This window comes from Diaporthe citri (genome assembly GCF_014595645.1).
Source record: "Diaporthe citri strain NFHF-8-4 chromosome Unknown scaffold_1, whole genome shotgun sequence".
NCBI lineage: Eukaryota > Fungi > Ascomycota > Sordariomycetes > Diaporthales > Diaporthaceae > Diaporthe > Diaporthe citri.
The window spans coordinates 2639558-2666021 of NW_025064846.1; the positions used below are offsets into that span (position 1 = coordinate 2639558).

Below are 26464 nucleotides of genomic sequence, written 5' to 3' on the forward strand. Positions count from 1 at the left end.
AAGATAAAAATAAGGAAATTATAATAATATATATTTAAGAAAAATTAAATTATATTATTAAATAAGTTTAAGAAGAATAACGCTTTATTTAAGTAATTTAAAGCATAGCATTAAATTAATTCCATAATATTAAACGCTTAATTTCTATAAAAGCGCTTTTAATATTATATTAATATAAAATTTATTTATAATTATTATATTTTTCAAGATTAAATTTTTAATTCTTTTTTTATTTACTTTATATAATATATTTTTAAAGCACCTTATTTTATAGCTTAAAACCTTTAAAGATAAAATCTTTATTTTAATAATATTTATCTTAATAGCTTTTTTAAAGGTATTTAAAACTAAATAATTAATAAAGTTAATAAAATAAATAGCGCTATAATTATTTAAGATTATACTTAAAGATAAAAGATATAGCATAAAATTTAAGGTTATATATATTCCTAGGAAATTAATTATAATTAATAATTATAATAAATTAATTAAAGCATAAATAAATTAATAAAGAATTAATAAAAATATAGTAAAGGTATTATTAATTAATTAATTTTTTAAAATTAAAGTTTAAAAAAGCATAAGTTTGCTTTATAAGGAAAAATAAAATAAAAAAAAGAAATTAAGATATTATTCCTTAATAGCTTTTAAAAATACGCTTAAAGAGGTTTTTAATATTTTTAATAAGCTTTGCATTTAATCTTTAAGCAAGAAGTTTTTTTAAGTAAGCTTTTAAATTAAGTTTTTATAGCGATTTTTTTATAATTATATTTTAATCTTATTATATTTAAATTTCTTTAAAGGTATTTTTAACTTTAAAATTTATTTCCTTAAAAGCGTAAAATAAAGGTAATAATAATTAATAAAAAGCTAGGTATATTTCTTTTATTAATTAATTCTTTAGCAAAGGTACTTATATATTTTATTTTATTAATATAATTAAAATAACGTATTTTCATTCCTTAATTACTCCCTTAATTAATTACTTTTCATTTTAAAAGATACTTTTAATCCTAATATAATAAATATTATAATATTTTTAAAAGTTAATGCAAGCTTATTATAATGCAAGAGTATTATTAATTTTTTAAATAGGGTTTTTAAGAAATAAATGGATTTTTTAAGTATATTTTATTTAATAAATTCTTAGCACTTAGAAATTGCTTAATTAAGAGTAATATATATTATAATTATTTATAGAAAGTTATTTAAATTAATAAATTCCTTAATCTTAAGTAACTTATAAATATAAGCTTATAAATATAAGTTTATAAAGTCTTAATATTATTATTATAATTTAATACTTAATTTCTTTGCTTTTTTTAAGTATTATTAATATTAAATTCAAAGAGTATTTATTATACTTAACTTAAAGGGTATAAGGTTATTTTTAATATTTTAAATTATTTATTAAATGGAGAACTATTTTATATTTACCATTTTAACTAAATATAAGGAGAAAATTAAGCTAAACACTATTTTTTATATTTATTCTTAAATTTTTTATTTTTTATTAAATTTAATTGCTTTATTAAAAGCTAAGGCAACTTATTATTAAAAATATTAATTATATTTCTTTTCCAATTTATTAAAGAATAAGGGAGAAAATAAAGTAAGTGCTATTTTATCTTTTAAAAGCTTATTATTACTTAAATACTCTTAATATTCATTATATAAAGCCTTTTAAATATTTTTTCTTTTCTTTTTATACTATATAAATTAAAAATCTAATTTTAAGATTATATTTAATTACTTAATAAAGGCTACGTTTAATACATTAAGGTTTATAAATTTTTAATACTTTTTAATTTAGTAATAAGATTATAATATAATAAACTAAGTAGAAAAAGAATAAATATTTAAATAAATTACTTAATTAATAAGGTTTAAAAAAGCATTTATAGCTATTATATAAATATATACTTAAAAATAAAAGGAAATAAATAATATAAAATAAATATAATTAAAACACGCTTTATATAACTTATTTACAGCTTATAAAAAGGAAAGATCATTTTATATAAACTAAGCTTATAATTATAAAAGGCTATAAGTATTATAAGGGGTTTAAAAGTATAATTATAAAAGCATTTATCTCCTAAGAGTAGTTTAAAAGGAGGAAATAAAAGAAATTTAGCTATTTAAGCATTCTAGAAAGTAGTTGCAAACCAGGGTTAGGGATGTGCGTGTAACAACTGAGGTGCCTTTAGACCTACGGAAATCGCTACCATGAGTTAAATACAGTCTAGTTGATATTTCATTTTCTGAACTGACCACTTAATAGCATGTGAAATGTCGTAGCACTATAATATGCTGCGTGTTCATGTATGAAAGGATCCATCCGCATAGAAATACCCCAGCCGAATTGATACATAGAAGCAAGAACACTCGATATTTGATGTGAAGCAGCACTGGCATGCAACTGGCCGAGGATGCCAGCTCTAGCGGTTTTCATAACGATACCAATTCCTTGTGAAACCTAATTTACAACCGATGAAAGCAACTGAGTTGTGTCTAGTAGTACTCTTCAGTCCTCTCAAGGTCCCAATGGACCACAATTGGTCCTGGGGCTCAAATTTATCTGGTGCGAGGCGCAATTCTACATGTTTTTGGCTCAAGTTGGAGGCTTTGTACTATTTTATCTTTCTGCATTGCCCAAAAACAATCACTGAACAGAAGCCTTCATGAGTGAGCTTCATCATAGGTTTCAATGCTTCTAGACTCTGCCAATATAATTATCGGCAACGGCAGCATTGTACGTTCCTTGAATCTCTAGCTCATCAGGACTTACAGGAACACAATCCTTGATCATGGAGTATCGAGAACTCATTGAATTACCATGGACCAGAGGCTTCCGTGAGCAATTCTGTATGATGGAGATCAACTCAGAAGGGGCCTTCTCAACGACTGAGTTCTGGTTGCGGAGTTACGGATGGCCAGACAGGTTGACATGAAGTCGTTGCGGAAAGAAGACTTTGCACAGTCCAGAAAAACCTAACGGACACCAAGTTGACATAATCGTTTCCACAGACAGTGGACACGAGCGAAAGAGCGCATTCAAGATGCTGCATGGCCCACTCTCCCCGGGGAAAATGTGTGACCCCTATATGAGGCACGCCATCCCCATCTCCATCTCCACGGCTATCGGCCTCGACCAAGCCCTGCCGATCGAGTTCGCGCACGCCTCGTCGGCACACGCGTTCAGGGACTGCGTCAAACGGCAGCGAGCACCACGGCTGGGCCAAGACGGAACGCGCGGGTGATCGAGAACAACGCTCCCGACTATTGGCAGGCCGTGAGCCTGCGGCTGCCTATGAGTCTCCGCAGGGCCAAGGTCAAGGAGGCAGACGCCTCGTCCCTGGACAAGTTCTTCTTCGTCTTCAGGGAGGACGACCCGGCGCGTCGGTGGTGCGAGAACTCGGTGCTGTGGAGGGCGACGTGCAACCCGTCGAGCGTTATCTGCCCGTGTACTGGGAGCACAGGGTGATTGACCAGAAGCTGAAGATCCAGTCGAGCGTACAGCCCGCGCCGGGTCTCGGCATTGGCCTGGCTAACGGCTCTTTCTGACAGAGGATGAGACACAATTTGGGGAGGGTGTGGAATTACTTCTCTCCGTGAAACGGCCTCTTCGCTTCTATGCGGAATTCTATTAAGTATGAAGCAAAATATATCAACGCAGATAGAAAAGCAAGCAGCCCACCCGCCTCTATGCAAACCGAACCCAGAACTTCCCCGCAAGAAAGAGGAGAGGGGGCTTAGTCCTCCCCATCAACCCGTCTCCTCTCCGTCCTCGCCTCGCGTATCCCATCACTGATCCCCTTGACGAGTCCGTCGGCGGTGTAAGCCACGACGTTGGTGACAAGGTGTCCGACCCTGGCCGCCGTGGTTATATATCACACCGGATAGCTTGACCCCTCCCCGCCCCACACCGTACCCTAGCTCGCCCGAGTGCTTCACAACCTGCTCCGCGACCTTGTACTCGCGCTCGAGCTGGACCGCCCGGCCCAGCAGGAGTACTACGTACGCCCACAGCATGTGCAGAGGCACCAGCAGCTGCACGACGATCGCGCGCGCGAACCTCTGCGCGAGCGCCAACCCCGCGTCGCCCACGCCGCCGACGCCACCGGCGCTGCCGCCTCCGAAATACCCATAGACTGAAGACGACGAGGGCGGGTAGGGCGGCCTCGGGGTCGCTGGCTGCTGGGACACCGGCGTCCTGTGGGCCTCCTCCAGCAGGGCCGGCGGCATGGCCCGTATCAGCTCCGTCCTCTCGTGCTTGTCGAGGTCGTCCGGCAAGCCGTGGACCAGCCAGGCGACGCCCTGGACGTACGCCTTGCGGTCGATCCTGCCGGCGGCCGGGTGGCCGTGTACCGTCGATGGCCTGCCCTCCGACAGAGCGTTGTTGACCAGCAGCTGGCCTATATTTCGCAAGTCAGCCTCCCTCATGCATAATGCTGTTGAGGTGAGTGGAAAGAAAATAGAGTTCTTACCCTGTAGGCCGCAGAACCGATTTATGCCAAAGTTCTGGTCTGGCTCCTCGTAGATCGGCGGTTCCGGCTGCCGCCTATGTGTGTGTGCCTGCGCATGCGCCGGGACGGCCACGCGCTTCTCGCCGCGGTTGCTGTGCTGCTGCATCTCGACTGCGGTGGTACTAGTGGTCCTGGACACGACGGTGGTGCGGTGCGAGGCGGCGCCGGCGGAGGGCCCCTCGAGGTGGGACGCGGTGGCACCCATTGTGTTTGACGAGATCTCATAAAAGTACGAGGCCCAGCCGCGGATGCTCACAGAGCGGCGTATGGTGTTGAGGGGCCCGAGGCTGCTCTTGACGGCGGATGGCAGGTTGTCGATGATGTCTGACAGGGAGGTGAGAGAGGTGGCCTCGGGGTCTGAGGACTCGAAGGCCATGGGAGCAAAGTTGCGGTGGTGGTGTGTGGTGATGGTGGGCGCCGCCTGCTGGGCACGGTCAAATTCGAGGTCGTCCCTGCCGGAGACAGGAACAGGTTGCGGTAGTCGATGCATGGTGTCACTGCAGCTCGAGACACTAGATAGATATAATCAAGGTTTGCGGGTGTTGTGGACCAATCCGTCGACCATCAAGGTCACTTTGAGGCGCCGCGTGGGAGTAACGTCTATGGCTCGGGAGGCGGACCCAACATGGTCACTGACCGGCAAGAACGGGCCCCTGACTTCAATTAGATGGCCGGAATAATCTCGACCAGGCCCTGGGGGTGTCTCGTATCACCAGCCAACATGTGACACGGCATCAAGGGGATCACCAGAGAAGAGAGCGGAATAGAAGGAGGAGGCAGATGAGAAGTGAGGACGGATTCGGCGGGATGAGATGAGGCAGAGAAAACCGTTGAGACGAAGGTAGTGCCTCACTAGCTGCGGCCCGGACTGGGCAATCCCCAACCTAGGCGGACCTTGTTAGCAGGCGTGCAGAGTAGCTATGTAAGTGCAGCGCAGCGCAGTGCACCTGCATGTGCGTGCGTGTGTCCGTGGGACGTCAGACAAATGGTGAATGCAGTTGCGTGAGAGGGACTGCAGAGTCTCTGGAAATTAACGCATGATTGGTGCCGGCCTGTGCCCATGTCAGGCCCTTGAGACTCTTTTTTTTTTTTTTTTTTTTTTTTTGTCTTCTCTCCCTGTCCAGTCTATTTTGTCTTTTGTTTGCGTGGTCGAACTGGTGTCAGATGTCTACAAGCCAGACCCCTGCGCGGGCAGTGGCGGGCGAGCAGCACGCAAGCTGAGTACAGGAAGCATGTGAAAATGGGGGTCCCCCGGGCATGGGATTGGGATGGAATGCAGCCTCCTAAAAAGCTATCCACCTGTTTTCGCTGTTGCTGTGACCCAGTTTTCCTTATCTCGGCTGCAGCATCATAGCGGGGCACCATCGTATTTCGGCGGGCCGCTGGGCTCGAGGCTCAAAGAGCCCCCTGACGGCCAAGGGGGCACGTGGGTCTGCCTCTTCGGACGACATGGACGGGATTTTGACTTTAATGTTGACGATATTTTCCTTTCTTCTTCTGATGAGGCCTTGGGACTAGGTCATGCACCCACCACAGACCACCTGCACTCGCGCACATTTTCTGCGTGAGATCGGCTTCCGTTTGCAGTGTCCACCACCAGCTGGCGCGATGAGGTGGGCTGGTTGCTGTTACTAGTCTAGTTCTGTTGACAAGCTGAGAGGTTCCATGTACTGTGCAGACTACTAGAGAGTTGACCCAACCACCGCCAGTCAGTTGCCCAGGTGACTCCGATAACAGCTAAGCAGATCCGAGTGTTCAGGAATGCATCTCGACGTAGCCTGTCCCCCCCCCTTCGCCCCCGTAGTGATACAGACGACAGAGACATATGACCCTGTCCCCGCCCAATGCCGCAAGGTACAACGAATGTCCAGAACAGAATCCATTCGCCCTGCAAACCTGTTTGTCGATCCTAGTAACCGTTACGCCTCGCCGCGCGATCAGTGTAGCAAAATGCGTGACGTTTTCGAGTTGGAAATACCGCACATCCCACGCACCCATGCCCCGTCCCATCACTACCGTTTTCTCCCCCTACTGGGACCCGGTCGCCGACGCGGCCTTCTCGGCCGCGATCTTGGCCTCCATCTTCCGTCTCGCAGCCAGGATCATCTCGTCCCGTCTCTTCTGCAGCAGCGACTGCCGCTCGTCCTTGCTATTGCTCCATGCCTTCTTGCCGGCTGCGTCCCCAGATGACTCATCCCCCCCCTGCTGCTGCTGCTTGACCTTGTCTTCCAGGTTGTACCTCTGGATCAAATTCGGTTGCGCCGGCTTTTCCGCTGGTTTCCGGGAGCCTGGCTGCGATGCTGACGACGACGCTCCGTTGGAGCCCGGTGGGGGCGGGGGCTGGAAGGTGATCGGTGGCTGGACAAGGGGTCAGATTTGTTCGCAATTTAAATCCCTCCGTCAGGGAAACGGAGTCCATAGCACTTACCGTCTCCATCCTCCCGGAGAGTATCTTCTCCGTCGTAGCCGCGATGCTGCCCCCGTTGCGCTGTAGGTCCCATAGGATGGTCCTCCGGTCCACCTGCGGGAACATCTGCTGTATCCTCTCGACGGCGGCCTCGCGCTGCCTCATCTGCGAGAGAGAGTCGCGCGGCTGCTGGTTCCCGGGCGGCGACGAGAAGAATAGGTACCGTACGATCAGACCCGACAGGACGAGTATCACCACCAGCGATGGCAGGTTGATCTGATCGTTGGCCATGTTTGCTTTGCAATTGCTTTGGTCCTTGGACCCCTCGACAACCCGAACGGGGAATTAACGCCGACTTCGATCGCTTGGTCACCTTTCGAGGAGACACCTGGTTCTGGTCGGGTGCACACACGTGGCCCAGGTTGCCCGTGCTCGTTCCGATACGCGGCCGCTGCGAGTCGTTGGTACTCTCTGTGGGATCTAGTTCATAGATCGAGTAGGATATCACTGGCTACCCAGTGACCTTCCGGTGGTGGTATCGACACGAGGAAGGATGCTGAGCTCGAAGCCTTCGGTTCCGTGAGACGGCAATGATGGTGGAGATGACGCTGGAGCCAGGCGCGACAGAACAGCTTTCGGGCCCGATAGCTTGGTGGAGGTGCATACCTAGGTACTTTAGCTCTGTGGGGCCGTCCCCATGTCATACCATGCTTGGCAGGGTTCGGGTTCAAGGAGAACGGAGTTCCAACTTGGATGCGAATCCGCCTGTCATCACACATCTGCACAAAGCATCAACTCAATTTCAGTCAAAGTGATCGGCAAAGGACTTGTTCATGTCCACGAGAAATACTCTCTTCGTTTCATTATTTCCTGCCAGAGAACCCTGTTGGCAAGAGCATTTTCAAGACCCAAATTCCTTAAAGCCTGTTCGTCCTAGCCTGGGGACCGACCCTCCGAAGACACATATCGTAGCCCCCTACGAGATACGCCTTTGCAAATGCAGGTTACCAGAACATGAAATCATCCGTCAGCCCTTCTGCCTGCTTTTGAGAAGATGTCCAGTTGGCCAGAAAGAATACCCTGTAGAACTGCCATCATGTGGCACTGGTCTGAAGCATAAGTAGGTACAGTGCGTGAAACAAAGTCGTTCGTTGTGCATCGCACTCAGGACCGCGAGGACATTCCGGGAACACCGTTAGGCCCACATTTTGGCCCCTAGGAATGAGGCCCTGGAGGGAGTTCGGGGAAGGTCTCGAGGTCCGCGTAATAGAGGGTGAGCTCTTGCTGCGATGGGGTCAGCACAAGATCACAGCACGTATGCGACAGAACTTACCCTCATCCTCGCCCAAGTCTCGGCGTTCCAGATCACGTAATATCCTCGCTCAGCTTCTGGGCTGACCGCTACTGGCTGCATCTCCACATCCTTTGTCAGCCACACACGAAGATCTTTGTGCCAACGCCAACCGCGCTGGTACCTGCACACACGTTAGCGAAGATGACGAGAAGGCAGACTCAAGGCAGGTTTACAGTTGCTGTGCCGCCAGGTACTGGTGCTTGTCCTGCGGGCTAGAGTAGAACATGTAAAGCAGGGTCTCCTCGGTGAAGTTTGGCATTTTCTGCTCAATGGGCTGCGTGTTCCGGACAGTATAGCACTCTGGAAGGCTGAACTTTGGCTGTGGTGGCTTTGGTGGTTCGTGGCTGGTGAGCGAGAAAGTCTGTTCGGTAATGCGACTGTCATGGTATCATGTTAGTCCACAGAGTCTCCTGGAACCAAGGAGATGGTGATACTCACGCCTCGCTGCTCAGATCAAGACCCAATTCCGCAGGATTCAGACCGTGGACTAGGGCGTGGTAGGAAGGGTATTTCGCCATCAGCGTCAATAGGCCCTTTATGCCCCATTTGTCTGCTTCTGACATGCCAGCAAGAGGCTCTTGAGCTGTGGAGGTCGAAGTTTCAGCGGGTGGCTCAACACCCTTGCCGCTTGAGGCGTCGTTGCCAATAGCACGGAGAGGGTTCCGGGATTCAGTAGATTGACTGGGTCCGTCCGAGAGGGGCGGTTGGGGGGCAGCGCCATCCTCACGGAATGCGGACTTCTGTCGCGCATCATCCTCAGTGATCGAGGACCGTCCTTCTGATGGTCGAGTACCTGCAGGGAGTTCAGTGAGATGTGGAAGGGAAGTCGGAGTTCGGAATCAACCGTACCAACTGGCGATCGGGCCTCAGAGGCACGAGTGTTTGCCGTAACCGCATTGAGAAGTCCGTTGCCAGAGCCCCTGGCCTGTGTCGACGCGACTTGCCCCTGAGAGCCCAGATTCAGCCCCGACATGAGACTTGCAACTCGATCTTGACCAATTTCACCGTTGCCGTTCCTATTCAGTGGTGGAAACTCGTCACCGCCACTGGGCTGGGGTTGTTGCGCCTGGCCGATACTAGCCTGGCTACCAAATCGAAATGAGTTCTGACTAGACGGAAGTCTAGACGAGGGAGAAAACAGGTCGTCTTGTTGGGCTTGAGGCATAGCAGAAGCCGGGGTTCTGGGGCCGTTTCCAGGCCCTCCAAGGTTCCTGGCAGCTTGTCCTGCCCAAAGACCCTGATTTGCGGCTCCCGCGAACGGTGCATTGTTGCTCAGTTGCGGAAATTCCCTGTGATGGGAATGTCAGTATTTCCTGTAGCAAACCTGATCGCGTTTGTGCTCGCGTGAGTGAGAAGAAGCAAGATGGCAGGTTATGGGTTGGTACATGTGCGCGCATGTGTGTGTTTGTGCGTTGTTTTGTTTGTGGGGATGAGTTTGAGGAGTTCAATGGTACCCTTGGTCGCCGCCTGAGCTGAGATCTCCAGAAGCTCGTTGAGACCAGACGTTGCCATCCTGCTTCGATTTGCCTTTTCCCTTGGCTTCGCTCTTCTCCTTGGCCTCGATCTTCTTGGCATCACCCGAAACAATGCGAGACCACATCGTGTCAGGCGGGCCTGATGTTGCTGGTGCTGGTGGAGGGGCTGACATCTTCAACCTTGTCACCAACTTTGGCTTGAAGGTAGATGGGAGCGTCATTATGCGAGGGGGGAAGAAAAGCAGGGACCCCGGCAAGTGAAGCGACACTAGTAAAGGAAAGAACAGCCATGGACTGAGAGCCCTACAGCTGGTACAGAAGGAAAGGCGGTGGGGCGTTGGTGGTTGCACCTACGACAGGTCGAGTGGTGTGGCAGGTGTCGAGCCGCTTAAGCTTTGGGCAAAAGTTGCACTCCCTCCCAGCTGCCTTGTGGGATTTTGGATGCCTCCTGAACTCATAGGACCAACTCCTCCGAAAGCCCAGCCAGACGCGTTATTCACTGGTATTGCTGCAGACATCAGCACCACTGTGAGGCACAACCTGAGGGCCTTTGTCCCTTACCCAGCTTTCCATTCGGTAACCTGTTTCCACCAGCCCTTCCTGCATGTTGTGATTGTTGACCTCCACCAAAGCCGCCTGGCATCCCTCTCATCGATTGAGGAACTGTACCTAACCAACACGACCTTTGTTAGCTGTCTGTTTGACCATTGACGCACGCAATGCGACACGACGCGGTTGGATGCGATGCAGTGCGCAGACAGATGTAGTCTCATCCCAGGGGTCAGAACATCTGGAGCAACATTTCCATGATCCATGGGTTCCAAAGCCAACGAGATAAAGCTGACTGGAAACGGCCATGGACCAAGGATATCGCAGCTTCTCCATTTGGGCGCAACACCAGAGGCCAGCTGTCTCCCAACGACCAGAACAGGTGAACGTAGTTCCTGACAGGGTCAAGCACATAGCAGCGGCGTCCCAATGGGACGGGATGCTCCTGACTTGGTCCAAGTTCCAGATTTTGTTGAGCACAGGGACAGAGGGTCCGGCACCGAGTGGGTGCAAAGGCAGTTCGCTATCATCGTACCTGTCCTATTCATGGTTGCCAGCTCTTTCCTAATGTCCTCCCAACGGCTTATGTGGAAATAGATGCTTGTAGGGATCGCAGTGTGTGTCTATTGTCGGGGAATGTGTGTTTCGGATATCGCGCTGGGGCTGGTGTGGGATGGGTGAGGTTCGTCGCGGAGTTGGTAGAGTGCAGTTGAGGTTGCCTCTACCAGGAGGCCCAGGACGAACTCCAGCAAAGAAGTTCCCGCCGCAGACCATGCAGAGCAAGCGCACGGACTCTTCACTCAGTGCCCGGGTATCCAGTCACCCCCCACCAGGGAAGGCACCTTCAGGCCTTTAGATTGGGGAAACAAGGGTGCTGGTGATGCGCTAGGCTCTTTGAGTGATGGCTCCGCAGATCCGCTCAGGTGGACTGCAGCCTCACCTCCACGGCATCTTCTCGACTCATTACTGCCTTTCTCATAAATTCTTCAGTTGCACAAATTTCATGACTTCCAACATTTGCGGAAGCAGGGAAATTATCACGTATCTCAATATGTTTGAATTAATCATTGGCACCCAGAAAGCTCTTTTCATTCAGGTTGGGCAATAGCTGCCAGGAGACTCGTCTGGAAATTGAAGTCTGTTACATGGCGGCCGATGAGGACTACCTTGCCTGACTCACTCGCGCCTTCATGGTCCCCAGACGGACCATCGAAGATCTCAAATAGCTCTCTGACACCTTGTATTATCTTTGTCCCACCGTTTTGTATCACCAGGCGTCCCTTGAGACGGTGTATCTCGAAAGGCTCCTTGTGCTCATCGCTGTCATTCGGCAGTACGCTTTCCCAGAGAACTGACCGCAGCCACGCATCTACCCTGCCCACCTGCTGTGTATCGAGCACCGGGAGTGGTATGGATATTGTTGATATGGTCTTCAAGGTATCAGCGAGGGTTTCAGACAAATATCGTGGTGTGCAGCAGCAAAGTCGTTGGGGAAAATGGTGAGAAATGACTGACTGAATCGAGATGACTATGTCCCTTGGAGTTGTCAAGCTCCACGACGTTTTCGTAAGCGTGGAGATCGAGCAGGAATCCCTCCAGCCGAGGGACAGCGCTCTCCTTGGTGATATGGATCTTTGCGAGCCCATTTATGGACCTGATCCTGTCCTGGACAGCTTGAAGCTCCTGCTCACTCACAAGGTCCGTCTTGTTGATCACGATGACGTCGGCATGGGAGATTTGGACATGAGCCGTCGTCATGACAGGGCCGTGATGGTCGCTCTCGTCGTGGCCGTCGACCTTGCCCGCAGGGTCATCGAGGCTCTTGAGAATGTTCTTGGCATCGACCAGGGTGACGATGCCGTCGAGGTAGATTGTGCTGGCGAGTCCTTCGTCGACCCAGAACAGGGGCGCCAAGTTCCCGGGATCTGCTAGACCAGTCGTCTCGAGCAGGATGTAGTCGAACTTTCCTTGCTTCGCCATCAAGCTCTCAATCGCATTGACCCCGGTGTCCCTGTTCGCCTTGTGAGATGGGACCACTCTCATCTATGCTGTAACTGCTGACTTACTTGACCGAGCAGCAGATGCAGCCATTTCCAACCTCTAGCCACTCCTCTACAGACTCGCCATCTTTGTTGACAGTGAGTGACTTCTCAATGTCCAACGCTAGACGACTGGTCAATATGAGTTCAACAACACGCGATTTGGTGAGCACATACAGTCTCCGAATTCTACACTTCGTGTCAGCAACTTGTTCACAAATAGGATATATCGGCACGGCGCCGTGAATCTCTCAGACCATTCATTATGACGGCAATTTTCTTGCCATGTTGAGCTGTCAAGATATAGTTCAGGAGTGTTGTCTTGCCCGCTCCCAAATATCCTACGGCCGATGAGGTCAGCCGATGCTATCCAGTCCCGCCGGCGAAAAGGTCTTGTGGCCCATCAGTGAATACCGGTGACTATTGTTATGGGAACTTTGACAGTGACCTCTTCCTCTATCAAAGCATGAGCAGTTTCAACAAGGTCGGGAGGCGCGTCATCGTCCCAGTCCATGATATCTGTTGCGTTGAAGAAAGAGGGTTAAGGGCAAATTTCCTGGACGAGAAAGTGTCGTGCAAGGAGAGGTTACTGTTGACTCGTAAGTGTGAGAGGCTCTCAAATTTGGTCGGTATTTACCGGGTTTTGCAGCGCCCTGCTCTTGACAGGTACAAATCCGCAAAGGCTTGGTCGTAAAGCAGTGACAAAATGCCCACTGTCATGTTATGTCATGGCAACCCCACTGTAGCCAGCCCGGAGCCCAAAGCTTAGCCGGCCCACGCGACATTATCGATAAAGCTTGCGTCAGGGGTAAGCGCGCTTAGCTAAGGCGAATCCAGCGTGCCAGACCTTCCGCGCTGTGAGACCCGAGAACTCGAAGCTCCAAAAAGGCCTGGGCCCACCTTCGCTTGATTGAGCCGCAGGCAGTCTGCAGCTCTGTCTTCGATCGACAACAACTTCACATTCGCATCTGTGGAGCCTCACCTCTGACAGTTGACAACTCCCGTATCTGCTGCAGACGGCCCAGGTATCCATCGATCGTGGTGCATTTGAGGTCAGGGAGAACGGCCAAAACAAATCTCGGTTTCCCATCGGCTGACGTCTCGCGATCGGTTGTCTTCAAGCCACCTTTCTCTTATTCGGTCGCGTCTTGTTGCTTCACCCAGCCGGGAGCCGTGTCAAGATGGCTACCATGTCGCCTCGTCTCCCTAGCCCTCCTCCCCCGGCCGAGATCCAGATCGGGCCCAAATCTCCAGGCTTACCCGCAGATCAAGAGTCGCAGCAGATGGAGCAGACAATCCTCAACGCCAACTCGCGAAGACGCATACATCCTGGCACCAAGAGCGCCGACATGGCCGCCGGCCCACCACTTGTGCCCTTGAACGAGCTCGATTCCGCGTTCCAGCTCCAAGAGCATCTGGCCGCCCTCCACTACTATCACACCGCCAACAACACGCGACCCATCACCCGAGAGATCGCCACTCTGCTGGCGACACCCCCACAATCGACTGACAAGACGCTGTGGCTGTACGAGCTGTGTCGATTCCTCGTCGCACAATGCAACAGCCTGATCGTCGGCTTCCTCTTTGACACTCCTCCTTGCAGCTTCAACACGTGCCCGGAGATGCGCGCTTCGGAATGGCAGTTCCTGTGCGCAGTGCATGAGCAACCCAAGTCGTGCTGCGCCATAGATTACTGTTGCCACACCCTCGACTGGGCAGCCAACGTCGTGACGAACCCCAAGGTGTTTCCCTCGCGCTTTGTAGCGTTGTCTGGTGGAGACGGCTCTGGGCACGACAAGAACACCGCGGTCAAGAACCTCGTCAACGTTTTCCGACGCCTCCACCGTATCTTTGCCCACGCGTGGTTCCAACACAGGGGCGTCTTCTGGTCTGTAGAGGGGCAGACCGGCTTATATGTCTTCTTCAAGACAGTTTGCGACATGTTTGATACATTACCAGCTGAGAACTACAAACTGCCCCCTGAGGCAGAAGGCCTGGAGAGCGCCGCGGCTGCTGCCGAGTCTACGGATAGGGGAACCAAGAAGGAGCAGTCACAGCTGCAAACACCTACAATCCAGCAGCATTCTGACGAGGACAACTTTCTACCAGCGGGAAGAACCAACACTCGACGGCACATAAGAAGTAGCCCGTCGACGGGGAGCGCTGTGACGACAGTGATGGAGGCAGATGAGGACGACAGCGCAGATGTCTCCGGCAGGCTCAGGGAAATGCGCATCTCGACACCTGAGACTGTGGTAGAAGAGTCTGAGGGGACAGAGGTACCCGTCATTGTCGAGCATGGCATGATGGAGGGGCTAAATGAGAAGGCTGCGGAGGAAGAAGAAACTCCAGCGTCCCAGGATGAACCCAAGTCTGACGCGGAGCCGAGCCTCTCTGCAGCCGACCCAAAGGCCGATGAACCTTCTGAGCCTGCGCAACAAGAAGAGGCATCGAGTAACACCGATGACGCAGAGGCCGCGGATGCTGCGGCTCAAAGTAGTGCTCAAGATGAGGAAGAGGTCCAGGCTAGCGCGCCTGAAGAATCGGAGGAGCCAAGCTCTACCGAGAGCGCGGGCGATCTCGCAACAACCAGCAGACAAGATTTTGCTACGGAGCAGGCTGCGGATCAAAATCATGAGCCATCCCCGACCAAGCCTGAGGAGGACGCTCAGCAAGAAGCGACCGACAAAGAGGCCGAAAAGGCTGATGAGTCCCAAGACAAGGATTCGTAACGGCCGTTATCTTGACCACCGAGCATTTAGAGTTGGGACCGCCCAGGTGTTAGTACGTCGAACACCTCGAGCGTGCTGGAAGGGTAATCTGTCTGATCATGAGTCAAGGCATTCGGTGGAATGGGCAGTGCCTGCACCGCAATTGCGCAGTATGTGTAATGTGAGTCCAGATGGCCATGCCCAAGATACGAGCATGCGCAATTTGAAGCCTTTGCAAGGCTTCTAGGGCGTATTATTGTTCAACGCGAAACGATCAGTTGCAGGATCTATACTGCAGTAAATTCATTAATACTACCACATTCGGTGCGACAAGACAGAACGGTGTCTAGGTGGATTCTAGTCCCATCGTTGTCTGTTGAGACATGCGAAAAGCGGTAGACTAATATAAACCTGCGGTCGCGCCAGTCACACGCCACCCGTCATTCTTCTAGAACAGCTGCAGAACAAATTTAAACTTCGAATCGTGCCCAGTCACCGCCCGCACCACAGGCCCAGCTGCGACCTAGGCACCTAGGACGACCTGTAAAGATGCACCTGGGCAGATCGGTGAAAGCCAATTGGACCGGACACCCATTTGGGATCGTTTGAATTTAGGACCGGCAGTTTGGACCCCAAACTGACATCAGCCTGTTCCAACACGACATGACTGACTGCCTCCCCCGGGGACTTCTGGTGTTCATCAGGATGCTACCCCGACGAGAAAGTCTTGGTGGTCTCCCCCCTTGGCCCAGACATCGGCGAGTAAAGATTGAGGAGCTTCATACAGCTAGACAGGGAGGCGATACAGCTGACTAGAGCTGCCGAATAGCGCGAGGGCCACGACTCGGATATGTCTGGATTGAATCGTGGTGTTGCAATACTAACGTGGCTGATATTGGTCATGGCTTAGCAAACGGTGAAGTGACTGTATCTGGTGTCGTTTCCGCGCTGCTCAAAGCCACGGCTGGCGCCAAAAAGAGAGCAAGAGGGAACCATGGCACTTAGCAGTCCCGCTTCGTCCCCTTCTGTCTGGAAGTGTAGTCTCGGCTTCTCCCGTCGCCGTTGTTCAAGCTTTAGCCCTCCATCCATCCCTTGCGCTTCCAGGGATAGCGAACCTTTTCATGGAGTGCTTACCTAGAAATTACACTTTTACTACACAACACTGGCTGCCGCCTCAGCGAATCCTCGACGAGACAGAAGAGCCGGACCGTCGACTCCGACTTACGGCATCACTAGGGGCGACTATCCACCTTGACACTACCGTACACCGAGAGCCGATTGGCGCCACTGCGGCTCGCAAGAGATGGTCAGACACGTCCTGACAGTTCAGTAATCCTATGCATATGCCATTGGATTTCTATTTCTACTTTCGGACGCCCAGAACCCAGCGGATGAGGCTCCATTGGCCCGATAAAGCAGACATTGGTCCACGAGGCCCGTCTTTCCGCGGTGTGGCCAGCTTCGAGATCTACCCGAAAATTTCGACACTGCTCGGGGTCTGCTTGCTCACTCGCCACGCAGTCTGGTGGGGACCCACAACCACGCACGTACATGTATCTATCTAGTCTAGCTGGGCGCTCACTTATGGGCTTCGCTCCTGTGACTCAGACTTACTTACTCCCTCCCACCCTCAAGACAGGGAAGAGAAAGAAAATGTCGTCCGCAGTGGCCGGCGTCCCAGGGGACGCCAGCGACGTCGAGAAGCATGGCACGGTCGAGGGGCACGGCCAGTACCAGCGCCACGGGAAGCTGGTCTCGATGCTCAAGGTCGACGATGGCGAGGTCTACGAGAGCCATCCGGAGAAGAACCCAAAGTGGTACCAGAGGATCCTCGACGTCGGCGTCGAGGAGAACGGCATCAAGCCGGTGCCGATCGAGAAGAGGACGGACCGGCGGTTCTACAACCTCTTCACCGTCATGTTCACCGCGCTGATGTGTCTTCTACCGTAATATACGCACCTTACAAATCATGAAAGCTATGAGCCTTAGCTAATTACTTTCCCCAGGCTACCCACCGGCATGTTGGCGACCCTCTCCTTCGGGATGAGCCTCCGCGACGCGGCGCTGGTGATCCTCTTCTTCTCGGTCGTCACCGTGATCCCGCCTTCGTTCCTCGGCATAGGCGGCACGCAGACGGGGCTGCGGCAGCAGGTGCAGGCGCGGTACTCGTTCGGGCTGTACCTGGCGACGGTGCCGCTGCTGCTCAACGCGGCGACGGTGATCGGGTTCTCCCTCGTGGCGGCCATCGTGGGCGGGCAGGCGCTGGCGGCCGTCAACCCGTCGGCCGTCAGCGACAACGTGGGCATCGTGGTGGTGTGCCTCTGCAGCTTCGCCGCCTCGCTCATGGGCTACCGCGCCCTGCACGTCTTCAACGCCTGGACGTGGATCCCCAACCTCGTCTCCATCGTCATCGCCGTCGGCTGCGGCGGGGCCAAGCTCCGCCTGCAGTCGGACGTCCCGCCCGCCACGGTCCAGCAGGTGCTCTCGTACGGCGGGCTCATCGCCGGCTACTTCCTCACCTTCGGCGGCACCGTCTCCGACTACTCCATCTACCACGACCCGCGCGCCATCAGGAAGCCCGTCGTCTTCGCGAGCTACTACCTGGGGATATTCACCCCGTCGGTGCCGCTGCTGATCCTGGGCGCCGCGATCGGCGGCGCGGTGCCCAACGTGCCCGAGTGGAGCGCCGCGTACGAGTCCCTGGGGATCGGCGGCGTGGTGGCCGAGATGCTGTCCCCGGCGGGCGGGTTCGGCAAGTTCGTGCTGGTGCTGCTGGCGCTCAGCGTTATTGGTAACATCGCCATCTCCATGTACTCGGTGGCGCTCAACCTGCAGATGCTGGTGCCCTTCTTTGCGCGCGTGCACCGCTTCTTCTTCATCGTCGCCACCTTCGCCGTCATGATCCCCTGCTCCATCGAGGCCGCCCGCGAGTGGGAGGAGAGCCTCGAGAACTTCCTCGCCCTCATCGGGTACTGGGCCGGCTGCTTTGACGCGGTGCTCATCGGGGAGCTCGTCGTGTTCCGGAGGATGAAATACTCCTCGTACGACCACGCCATCTGGAATGTGGGCAGGGAGCTGCCCACCGGCATTCCCGCGCTGCTCGCGAGCATCATCAGCTTCGGGCTGGTGGTCCCCGGGATGGCGGAGGCGTGGTACACGGGGCCGATTGCCGAGAAGACGGGGGACATCGGGTTCGAATCGGCGTTTGTGGTCACGGCGTTGTGCTATTTCCCTCTTCGGTGGCTTGAGATCAGGTGGAGGGGACGGTTGTGAATGGGCAGGAGCATTGTGCATGGAATGGACAACCCCCCCCCCCCACACCTCCCTTGGGGGGCTCTGAATGATGTGATGATGAATAATGACAACACCAACCAACGTAAGCATAGACAGCATTGGCGGCATAGGCTGCATCCCTACCGGGTATTCATAGACACGCAGCCAGCACACGACCAATGTATCATTTTGATTCTTCCCCAGTTACCGCATAATCCTCCCGCAGAGCACCATGTCGTCGCCCATCTGGCTCCACATGACGTCCGTGAGCCTCGGGCCCGGCACCCGCCGCATGTGCGCGTCGACGGGCCTCTCCGGCGCGACCGTGACGCCCCCGGCGCCCAGCCACACGGGGGCGATGGTGACGATGACCGAGTCCACCACGTCAAGACCCTCGTTCGCCAGCAGCAGCAGGTCGTTGATGACGGTTGCCCCTCCCTCGACCATGACGCTGTTGATGCCCTCCTCCCACAGCAGGCCGAAGATGCTGTCCCACGTTAACACCGGTCTTGACCCGTCCTCATCCTCATCCTCCTCCTCCTCCTCTCCCTCATCCCCTCCTACTTCCTTCCCCTCCCCTTCCTTCCCCCCACCCCTCCCAGCCCTTTTCGCCCCCTCAACAGCAATATACCTCCCCCCAACGCCCTCCAACACCGCCACCCTCGCCGGGTCAGGCACAACCCCCTCAGCACAGAGCACCCAAGGCCCAAGGCCCCTCCCCTCCCTCGCAAGCTGCACGACCTTGCTCCCCTCTCCCACCTCCCACCGCGCCGCCGGGTCCACCACCACGGGCCGCGGCTGGTGGCCCCCGCTCATCTCGACCTCGAGCCGGCAGTTGAGCCCCGGGTCGTCGGCGGCGGCGGTCCCCACGCCCACGAGGATCGCGTCGTGCCGGCTGCGCAGGAAGTGCGTCATGGCCTTTGTCGCGGGGCCGGACAGCGCGGTGCGGGCGCCCGGGGAGGACGCTATGGCCGAGTCCAGGGACTGCGCGTAGGTTAGGGTTATGAAGGGGCGGGGCTTCCAGTCGAGGTCTTCTTCTTCTTCTTCTTCTTCTTCTTCTTCTTCTTCTTCGTCGTCGTCGTGCTCCTCCTCACCCTCGTCGTGGTCCGAGTGGTCTCCCTCATGGTGGTGATGGGGGTGGTGGTGGCGTTGTTGTTGTTGTTGTTCCTCCTCGTCGTCGTCGTGGGCTGAGGGTGCTGGGGACTCTGGGGACGAGGCTTGCTGTTGCGCTGCCCCTGCGTGATGCTGGTGGTGGTGATGCTGATGCTGGTGTTGATGCCCGGGAGGTGGGGGTGGGGGGTGCGCAAAGTTGTGGGTGAGTGTGAGCGAGGGTGGGGGGTGGTGCTCGTCCACGGGCGGCGGCAGGTAGGGCTCTAGTTTCCGGGAGCGGAGGTAGGAGAAGGAGAGCTGGTCCGGCGGCGGCGGTTCCGACCTTGACGTTTTCCCGCCATGCTGCTGCTGCTGCTGCTGCTCCGAGGCCGAAGGCGGCTGTGGCGCCGTTGGTGGAGTTGGTGCCGGTGCTGCCGTGTCAAAGGTCGCATGCGAGGCTATGGGGTGAAGGATCGGTTGGGGTACGTCGTCTCTGCCCCGGCGAGGCATCATGGCGATCCCGGAAAGTCGGTTTGCCCTGTACGAAAGTCTCCCTGCTGCCGGGAAAAGTGTGATAAGCTTGCTTTCAGTGAGGCACGGCCGTGGTCTCCGGTCAAGAAATTGGAATTCGTGAACAATAATGTCTGGATACTACTGTGGTGGAGAAAGGACCGCAGCCGAGTGAGCGCCACCGGGTCCGCCTTGGGCCATGAGATGGCCCCCAAGTCGGGGATCGGGGTTTAACCCGCCGCGTGTGGGCGGAGCCAAGGCAGCCCGTCACCCAGAGCCCGACAGCTTTCCCAGCCCGTGCATGATGTGTCATATCAGAGATCACCGAATCTGTGGCTGAGATGGTGTCTTGTCATATTATTCAGGTTTGCCAGGCATGCTGTCATCCTCCTATCGAGCCAGTTGCCTGGGTCCGCGTGTTTCTGCCGCAGAGTATTGCGGAGTTCTCCCTCCGTCTCACACAGGCACACAGACACACACACACACACACATACTCTCTCACAGTCTTCTCCTAAACATGGCTATCTGCCTGTCCCTCTTGAAATGCAATGTTGAACAGCTCACGCTCATCCAACCTCTGGGTATCATTAAACCATCCTCAAACATCAACCCCGATCCAGCCACAACTAACATGCCGTTCGCTCTTCACTTCTGACCCTCGCCGTCTCGTATCTACTGGCCGGCCTCTATGCTGGCCTCCACGCCTTCAACCCACGAGCGCACCGCTTCTCTCAGCACGCTCTCCTTCTCCCGGCTGCGCGGGCCACCGCTAGTGGCCCGCCCCAGGTCTTCCCCCTCGCTCTTCTTCTGCGTGACATCCCTCGCGATGTTCTCCAGGGCAGACAGAACCACAGTCTTGCATTCTCCCCGCGGCACCTCGCCCTGCTGAGGGGAGCCCTTCCGCGGCTGGGTGCCCTCGAGCACTTCCGACTCGGGGGCAGCCAGGCCGGCAGTTGACGTTGCCGTGCTCGCGGCGGCCGCGGCGAGGAGATCAGCAAAGCTTTCCCTTCTCTTGCTCGTCGACCGCGAGGAGCACTGCGAGCTGTCCTTGCTGACGTCGCTGCCGTGGGCAATCACCCGTTCGACTGCCTCGATCAGGGTGTCATCTAGCGTGACGATTGGCTCCTCGACGAAGTCCTCCTGCAGGTGCTGCTCATATGGCGAGATCAGTGGTGTCATGTTGGTCGAGCTCATCGTGTTGACAGAAGAGGACAGCAGCGGTGTTGTCCTCTCGGCGCCGCTCTTGGGCTTGATGAGGCGCCGGTAGCGTATGCGCCGGATCGAGAAGTCGGTGCTGTCTGCGATGAGGGCCGAGCTGACATCCACCCACTTCTCTTCGTTGCCTTCAGCCAGCATGGCCGAGCATGGGGTTGGCTCGGCCCGGAGTGACGCTTTCACCTGCTCCAGTAGGTCGTTCTGGGGTGGGATGGCCTGCAATATGAAATCCGGGTGGTACCGCTGTAGCCATCCTGCCACATTCATCGGCACATCTCCGTCGAAAGCGACTCGACATGCTTGCTCGAACAACTCCAGGCCGTTGAGGCCCGGCGTCGACAGATAGCCGCTGCTCGACGGCGAGCTTACCGCGGTTTCGAAGGAGGCGATAAAGTCCGGGAACGGGACATCAACGTCGATGACGCCGTCCTCGGGGTTGATCGTCGTCTTGACCGGCGACTCGAAAGCCCCACTTGGATCTGGCTTCCTCTCCATTGGGATCGGTGCACGGGACCTCTGTCCGGTCTCCGCTTCAGCGTCCGGAGTCTGCGGCGATCCAGCGTCTTTTCCCCTGGGAGAGTCTCTGGTCCTGGCTTGCGACATGGGATCCAAAGCAGCGGCTTCCTCCACCATCCTCCCGAGAGAGTTCCTTCGATTCGATGCTGGCTTCCTCGGCGACACGGGTATGCTGTCCCGACTGCCTGGCGAATCTCGGTTCGGTGCCGTGCTGAGCGAAGACTCCCTCCGCCGCGTAGTCCAAAGTCCGCTGATCACGCTTCCCCAGCGCGAGCTCGTCTGGGTGTCAGAACTGCACACGCTGTCCCCTCGCTTCAGAGAGCGCTTCAGATCGTTTGCTGCCATGCTGCTGTCAGCATGACCATAGACTTGCGATTCCGTGTTCTGAGTCGCGAAATGAGGGATGATGGTGCTGTTCTCCTGCGTGACGGTCGCCGTTGTGGCGGCGCTGGCCTTCCGGCTGTCAGTGTCACTGCCGTGGAGAGGCAAGCTTGTTCTGATGGACGCGGCATCAGACGCCCTGCGTCCGTGCTGACTGTCCATGCTGAGATGGGCTAGATGAGCCGGCACGGAACCTTTCGTACTGGTTGTGTATGTGCTTGTGGTGCGCGAGTGCGAAGCATGTCTCGAGGCGCCACGGCGATTGATCTTGCGGCGCAAGGATTCCTCCTTGGTCAGCGGAATAATGAATGATGGTGGGGATTGTGAAAAGCCCCCAAAAGAAGCCGACGTCTGCGGCCGCTGTGTCCGCATCGACGACATTTGCTGGTTGGCGGGCAGAAAAGCGGAAAGCAGGAAGATGAGCCTTCGCGCGGCTACCCGATCCTGCGAGATGACGATAGTTCGAGCCGGCAGCGAAAGGTCATCGTCGCCCTTGAGCTTTTGCAGGGCCGAGAATTGCCTGCGGTATCTGGAGGGACTTAGAGCCTGCAACCAGTCCGTGTGCACCGAGAGGAACCCCGTGAGCAGGTTGAAGAAGAAGAAGCCCTGGTCTCGCCCACCAGCCCACCTCTCCACCCAGCGAGCCTCTTCGCGCCAGATTCCCCACCGGTTCTGCCCGGTGACGACTCTGGTGGCCCGTAGACCGGACACGATCCGAGCTCTCGCAGCATCCACCTCTGACTTGACCAGCCTGTCAGCTGCCAGACAGTTGGGGAGAAGAGAGATGAACTTGGTGTTTGTTTTGGGCGGCTTCTGGCTGGCGTTCGAGGGCACGCGGGAGATGTGGCTTGAGACCGAGTTTGGCACAGGGTTCGGCGACGAGATGTCTGCTTGCTTCAGCAACGAGAACAGCTCAGTGGCGACGGTAGACTGTAGAGACGTGAGGCTGCGCATAATGACATCCCAATGCCGTGTGATGGCGTCAATGCGTTCCTCCGAGTCCATATTGAAGCCCGCCTCAAACGCATCGAAGCCACCAAAGCCTGGCCCCACAGTCGCCCAGCCGGACCGCCGTGCAGAGTTGTAAGACGACGGGAATGAATCCTGTTGCTCGTTGTAGGAGCTCGGACCGCGGAAAGCCGACCGAGATGCGCTGGCCGGCGCAGTTTGAGGCACGCCTGGCGGCAGGCTGATGATGAGAGCCACCGCATACATTGGTGTCCTCTTCTGCTTCAGCTGTGCCTTCTTGGCTTTCGCCTTTGCCTCGTCACTCGACTGCGGGAACGGGAATCCTGAACTGTCCTCGGCAAAGCGCCCCTTGGGAGTGCCTGTCAGGGTATCGTCGGCAGGAATACTGACTGGGAAGAGCCGCGTGATGAGCACTCTCTTCCGATCCGAGGACCGAGGCAATGGCGAAGAAACCGATGGCTTGAACGGAGGCACTGACTCGGAAGAAAACGACTGGGACAGCTTGCTTGTCCTCGTCGCAGACCTGCCGATGGAGCCTCTGCCGTCCCCGAAACCCGAGCTCGGCACGTCGTTCCGTATGTCCGAGGGGACCACATGGACTTTGGTTGAAGTCCCCTTGTAGGCTAGAAATTCGTTGTTGCCAAAGATGCATCCGGCGAACGTGTCGATTTCCTGTTTGTACTCCCGTAAGGCCTTCTGTGCCTCCGTCTCGGCCTTGCTCTGGGTCCGGCTATGCATGGAAGCCCTTCTGTCGAACGCGCTCTGGCGCGGCTGCGGGCTCCCGGGCTGGATGACAAGAGGCTTGGAAGACTGGCCGGTGCTCGTCTTGCGCTGTGAAGATGGGAACCGGCGGGGATCCTGTGGGAGGGCCTGAGACATGCCTGCCATGGTCTGGGGCCGTTCGGTGGGTGAAGGCTCCTGGGGCATCTGGGGGCGCTGGCTGTCATAAAGCAGGGAGGCCGGAGACGAGCTCGAGGTGTCCTGCATGATGATGACGCGGACGTCACGGCCCTCGATCTCGAGGTCCCCGTCGAGGTCGTAGGGGTTGGCGACCGAGGTCGACATGGGCAGCGCAGAGGCGCTGGACATAGGGAAGACCTGGTCATTCTGGTGCTGGTACAGAGTCTGGGCGTCTGGGAACAGGAGAGAGCGGGTGTGGATGTCTTCCTGCACGGACTCGAGCGACGAGACCTGTCTGGAAGCAGGAGGCTGAGCTTGGTTGGAAGCACCCGGGGCAGCACCCAGGTTGAACAGCTTGCCCAGCATGGTGAGGTGTGTTGAGATTGGTAGTGTTGGAGTGTGCAGTTTCGGTAGACGGTATGCCTCGCTCCAGCGCCGAGAGGAAGGGCGTGTCCTATCGCGGAGCGCACTGCGGCCGAACCATCTTTTGGCGGCAATTGGTGTCAAGATGGTGGCGATACGATCTGGACATGGCCACGACCTATATCAGGCCTGGATGGTTGACAATGGAACAGCTTGGTGGGGGCAGGACGTCGACCCGGCGTGTGGTGTTGGGTGCTGTTGTCGAGGTTGCTGCCGGTGCCGGTGCTGTTGGACGGTCTGAACCCGGACGGCGACCGTGGGAGTCTCCGTGCTAGATATAGGGTTGGCGGCAACCGCACAGCTGGGCGAGGAAAGTAAGAGTAAACGGGTCACGATGTTTTGGGGGCCTGGCTGGGAGTTCGAGTTGTATGTACCATGGCGGGGTGGAGCCAAGGGTAGCGCAGATGCTGTGTGGACGAGGGGCAGCAGGGGGAACGCGGTGGGATGGCACGAGGGGCGGCTGGTCACGATGCTGGCAGCAGGGCGGAATTGCTGTGTATAGCCAGGCCTGGGCTTTTCCAATTCAAGAGTGCAGAGAGGACAGCAGCAAGGTGGGTCAGCCCACAAAACCCAGGCACATCTGTTCGCGTCGATTCGGCCGTCGGTCAAATGAGGATGTTTCGCCCACGTAATAGATGGGCGGACGTACAGGACGTACAGGACTGCACGCACAGGGAAGAGCAGGAGGCACGGGGCGAGGATCGGAGTGGGCGGGGCACTACGTGATGTATCAGGTGTGCGCCTGGGCAGAGGGATCGTCGTCGACGTTGTAATTTGTGGTAGTGCCTTGTTGTGTTGTTGTTGTTGTTGTTGTTGTTGTTGCTGTTGCTGCCGGTGCCGGTGCTGGTGCCGGTGCTGGAGCTATTGCTGTTGCTGTTGCCGTTGCCGTTGCCGAGCCGAGCCGTGTTGTTGCGGCGGAAATGAGGATGACGATGGGTGACAACTGGGTGTATGCTGCGCCTCGAGGTTTTGACGGAGCCGAGTGAGACGGGATTGATTGGCCTGCAGCTTGGGGCTTGGGGCCTGGGAAGCAAGTGGCTGTCGTGTGATGGCAGTATGAGCAGAACGTTGAACAATATGATGTCGGCGTCGTGGTCAAAGTCAAAACGTCAAAGCAGAGAGCGGCTAGCCCTGTGGAGGAATTGTTTGTCGAGCACCAAAGTTAGACCCCTAAGCCCGGACGTCGTTGTTTGCTAATGCTGGCGCTGGTACTCGCTCGTCGTGCTAATAGGGGACCGGGACCGGCGTGGGCTGGGCCGCGAGTAAGTCCACACTGGAAATGCAATAAATCCGCCGGCGCTACGGGGATTTGCGACGGCCACCGACGCGTGACATCACAAAAAAAAAAAAAGAAAGAGGAAACGCGGAGACTGAGGAGACCAGACGGGGAGCCCAGCTGTCGGAGGATGGCCGACCACGTAAAACGGCAGGGCGAAGTCCAGGGCGAACCCAAGGGAGAGATCAAAGTCGTGGTTCGTGGTGGTGGTGGTGGTGCTCGTGGTCGGAATCCCAGCCGAGGTTGAGGTTCAAGATGAGATGGAGGGCCAGATGGGAGAGGGAGGAAGAGGAGGGAGAGGTTTGGAGAGGCACAGAGACAAAGGCAGTTTAGAAAAGAGCAGCGTCGTCATAGGAATGTATCTATCGATGCTACTGGCACTCGTAGAAGCACTGCTAAATGCTGCTGCGCTGGTGTGCTGCCGGTGCCAATCAGGGTGATATCGAGAGCAACGCCCGCTCCGATCCCCCCTCGAGATGCGACGACCAGACAGCACGGCCAGGGCGGCCAGACGGCCAAGTTGCGGTGTACAAACAGCCATGACGAGCTCCTCCATGTCACTGTTACCGTCACCGTTACCTGCTACTCGTGCTGCCGCCGCCTGCAGGGAGCTTGAAAACGTGGGAGCGCAAGGATATCCCAGCGTCGCCCTCGCATCCTGGCGATATCTGCTGTGGTATTCCGCCTTCTCAGGCTTCTCTCGGCCCCATTTCGCGCTTCCAAAGTAGCAGTCCTAGCCGCGCCTTTACCTGTCACGGGGTAGACCAGCACGCCAGCACGCCACCTAACATGCTGTGCTGTAGAGAAATCCCTCACTCGTCTATCTGTTGGTCGGTCCCATACTTCTC

The 26464-nt window shown here is 54.2% G+C and overlaps 9 protein-coding genes across 9 annotated transcripts; 3 read left to right on the plus strand and 6 right to left on the minus strand.

The window, feature by feature from the left end:
* Positions 1 to 3062: 3062 nt before the first annotated feature.
* On the plus strand, positions 3063 to 3487 carry INS49_000678 (uncharacterized protein; the record flags this gene model as incomplete). Its single annotated transcript, XM_043161515.1, has 2 exons — positions 3063 to 3259; positions 3328 to 3487. The coding sequence occupies 2 exons, from the start codon at positions 3063 to 3065 to the stop codon at positions 3485 to 3487; spliced, it is 357 nt and encodes a 118-aa protein (XP_043030021.1).
* A 268-nt stretch (positions 3488 to 3755) lies between these two features.
* On the minus strand, positions 3756 to 5019 carry INS49_000679 (uncharacterized protein; the record flags this gene model as incomplete). The annotated part of the gene is made up of 3 exons (XM_043161516.1): positions 3756 to 3873; positions 3935 to 4418; positions 4491 to 5019. The coding sequence occupies 3 exons, from the start codon at positions 5017 to 5019 to the stop codon at positions 3756 to 3758; spliced, it is 1131 nt and encodes a 376-aa protein (XP_043030022.1).
* A 1538-nt stretch (positions 5020 to 6557) lies between these two features.
* On the minus strand, positions 6558 to 7227 carry INS49_000680 (uncharacterized protein; the record flags this gene model as incomplete). The annotated part of the gene is made up of 2 exons (XM_043161517.1): positions 6558 to 6887; positions 6958 to 7227. The coding sequence occupies 2 exons, from the start codon at positions 7225 to 7227 to the stop codon at positions 6558 to 6560; spliced, it is 600 nt and encodes a 199-aa protein (XP_043030023.1).
* A 924-nt stretch (positions 7228 to 8151) lies between these two features.
* INS49_000681 (uncharacterized protein) lies at positions 8152 to 9938 on the minus strand (the record flags this gene model as incomplete). Its single annotated transcript, XM_043161518.1, has 6 exons — positions 8152 to 8220; positions 8270 to 8411; positions 8464 to 8667; positions 8729 to 9083; positions 9140 to 9579; positions 9745 to 9938. The coding sequence occupies 6 exons, from the start codon at positions 9936 to 9938 to the stop codon at positions 8152 to 8154; spliced, it is 1404 nt and encodes a 467-aa protein (XP_043030024.1).
* Positions 9939 to 11402: 1464 nt separating this feature from the next.
* On the minus strand, positions 11403 to 12867 carry INS49_000682 (uncharacterized protein; the record flags this gene model as incomplete). Its single annotated transcript, XM_043161519.1, has 6 exons — positions 11403 to 11744; positions 11830 to 12325; positions 12381 to 12477; positions 12531 to 12542; positions 12611 to 12694; positions 12768 to 12867. 6 exons carry the CDS (start codon positions 12865 to 12867, stop codon positions 11403 to 11405), a joined length of 1131 nt encoding a protein of 376 aa, XP_043030025.1.
* A 667-nt stretch (positions 12868 to 13534) lies between these two features.
* On the plus strand, positions 13535 to 15085 carry INS49_000683 (uncharacterized protein; the record flags this gene model as incomplete). The annotated part of the gene is made up of 1 exon (XM_043161520.1): positions 13535 to 15085. The coding sequence occupies one exon, from the start codon at positions 13535 to 13537 to the stop codon at positions 15083 to 15085; it is 1551 nt and encodes a 516-aa protein (XP_043030026.1).
* A 1632-nt stretch (positions 15086 to 16717) lies between these two features.
* On the plus strand, positions 16718 to 18337 carry INS49_000684 (uncharacterized protein; the record flags this gene model as incomplete). The annotated part of the gene is made up of 2 exons (XM_043161521.1): positions 16718 to 17010; positions 17071 to 18337. The coding sequence occupies 2 exons, from the start codon at positions 16718 to 16720 to the stop codon at positions 18335 to 18337; spliced, it is 1560 nt and encodes a 519-aa protein (XP_043030027.1).
* A 204-nt stretch (positions 18338 to 18541) lies between these two features.
* Positions 18542 to 19939, minus strand: INS49_000685 (uncharacterized protein; the record flags this gene model as incomplete). Its single annotated transcript, XM_043161522.1, has 1 exon — positions 18542 to 19939. One exon carries the CDS (start codon positions 19937 to 19939, stop codon positions 18542 to 18544), a length of 1398 nt encoding a protein of 465 aa, XP_043030028.1.
* Positions 19940 to 20608: 669 nt separating this feature from the next.
* INS49_000686 (uncharacterized protein) lies at positions 20609 to 24283 on the minus strand (the record flags this gene model as incomplete). Its single annotated transcript, XM_043161523.1, has 1 exon — positions 20609 to 24283. The coding sequence occupies one exon, from the start codon at positions 24281 to 24283 to the stop codon at positions 20609 to 20611; it is 3675 nt and encodes a 1224-aa protein (XP_043030029.1).
* Between the last annotated feature and the right edge of the window lie 2181 nt (positions 24284 to 26464).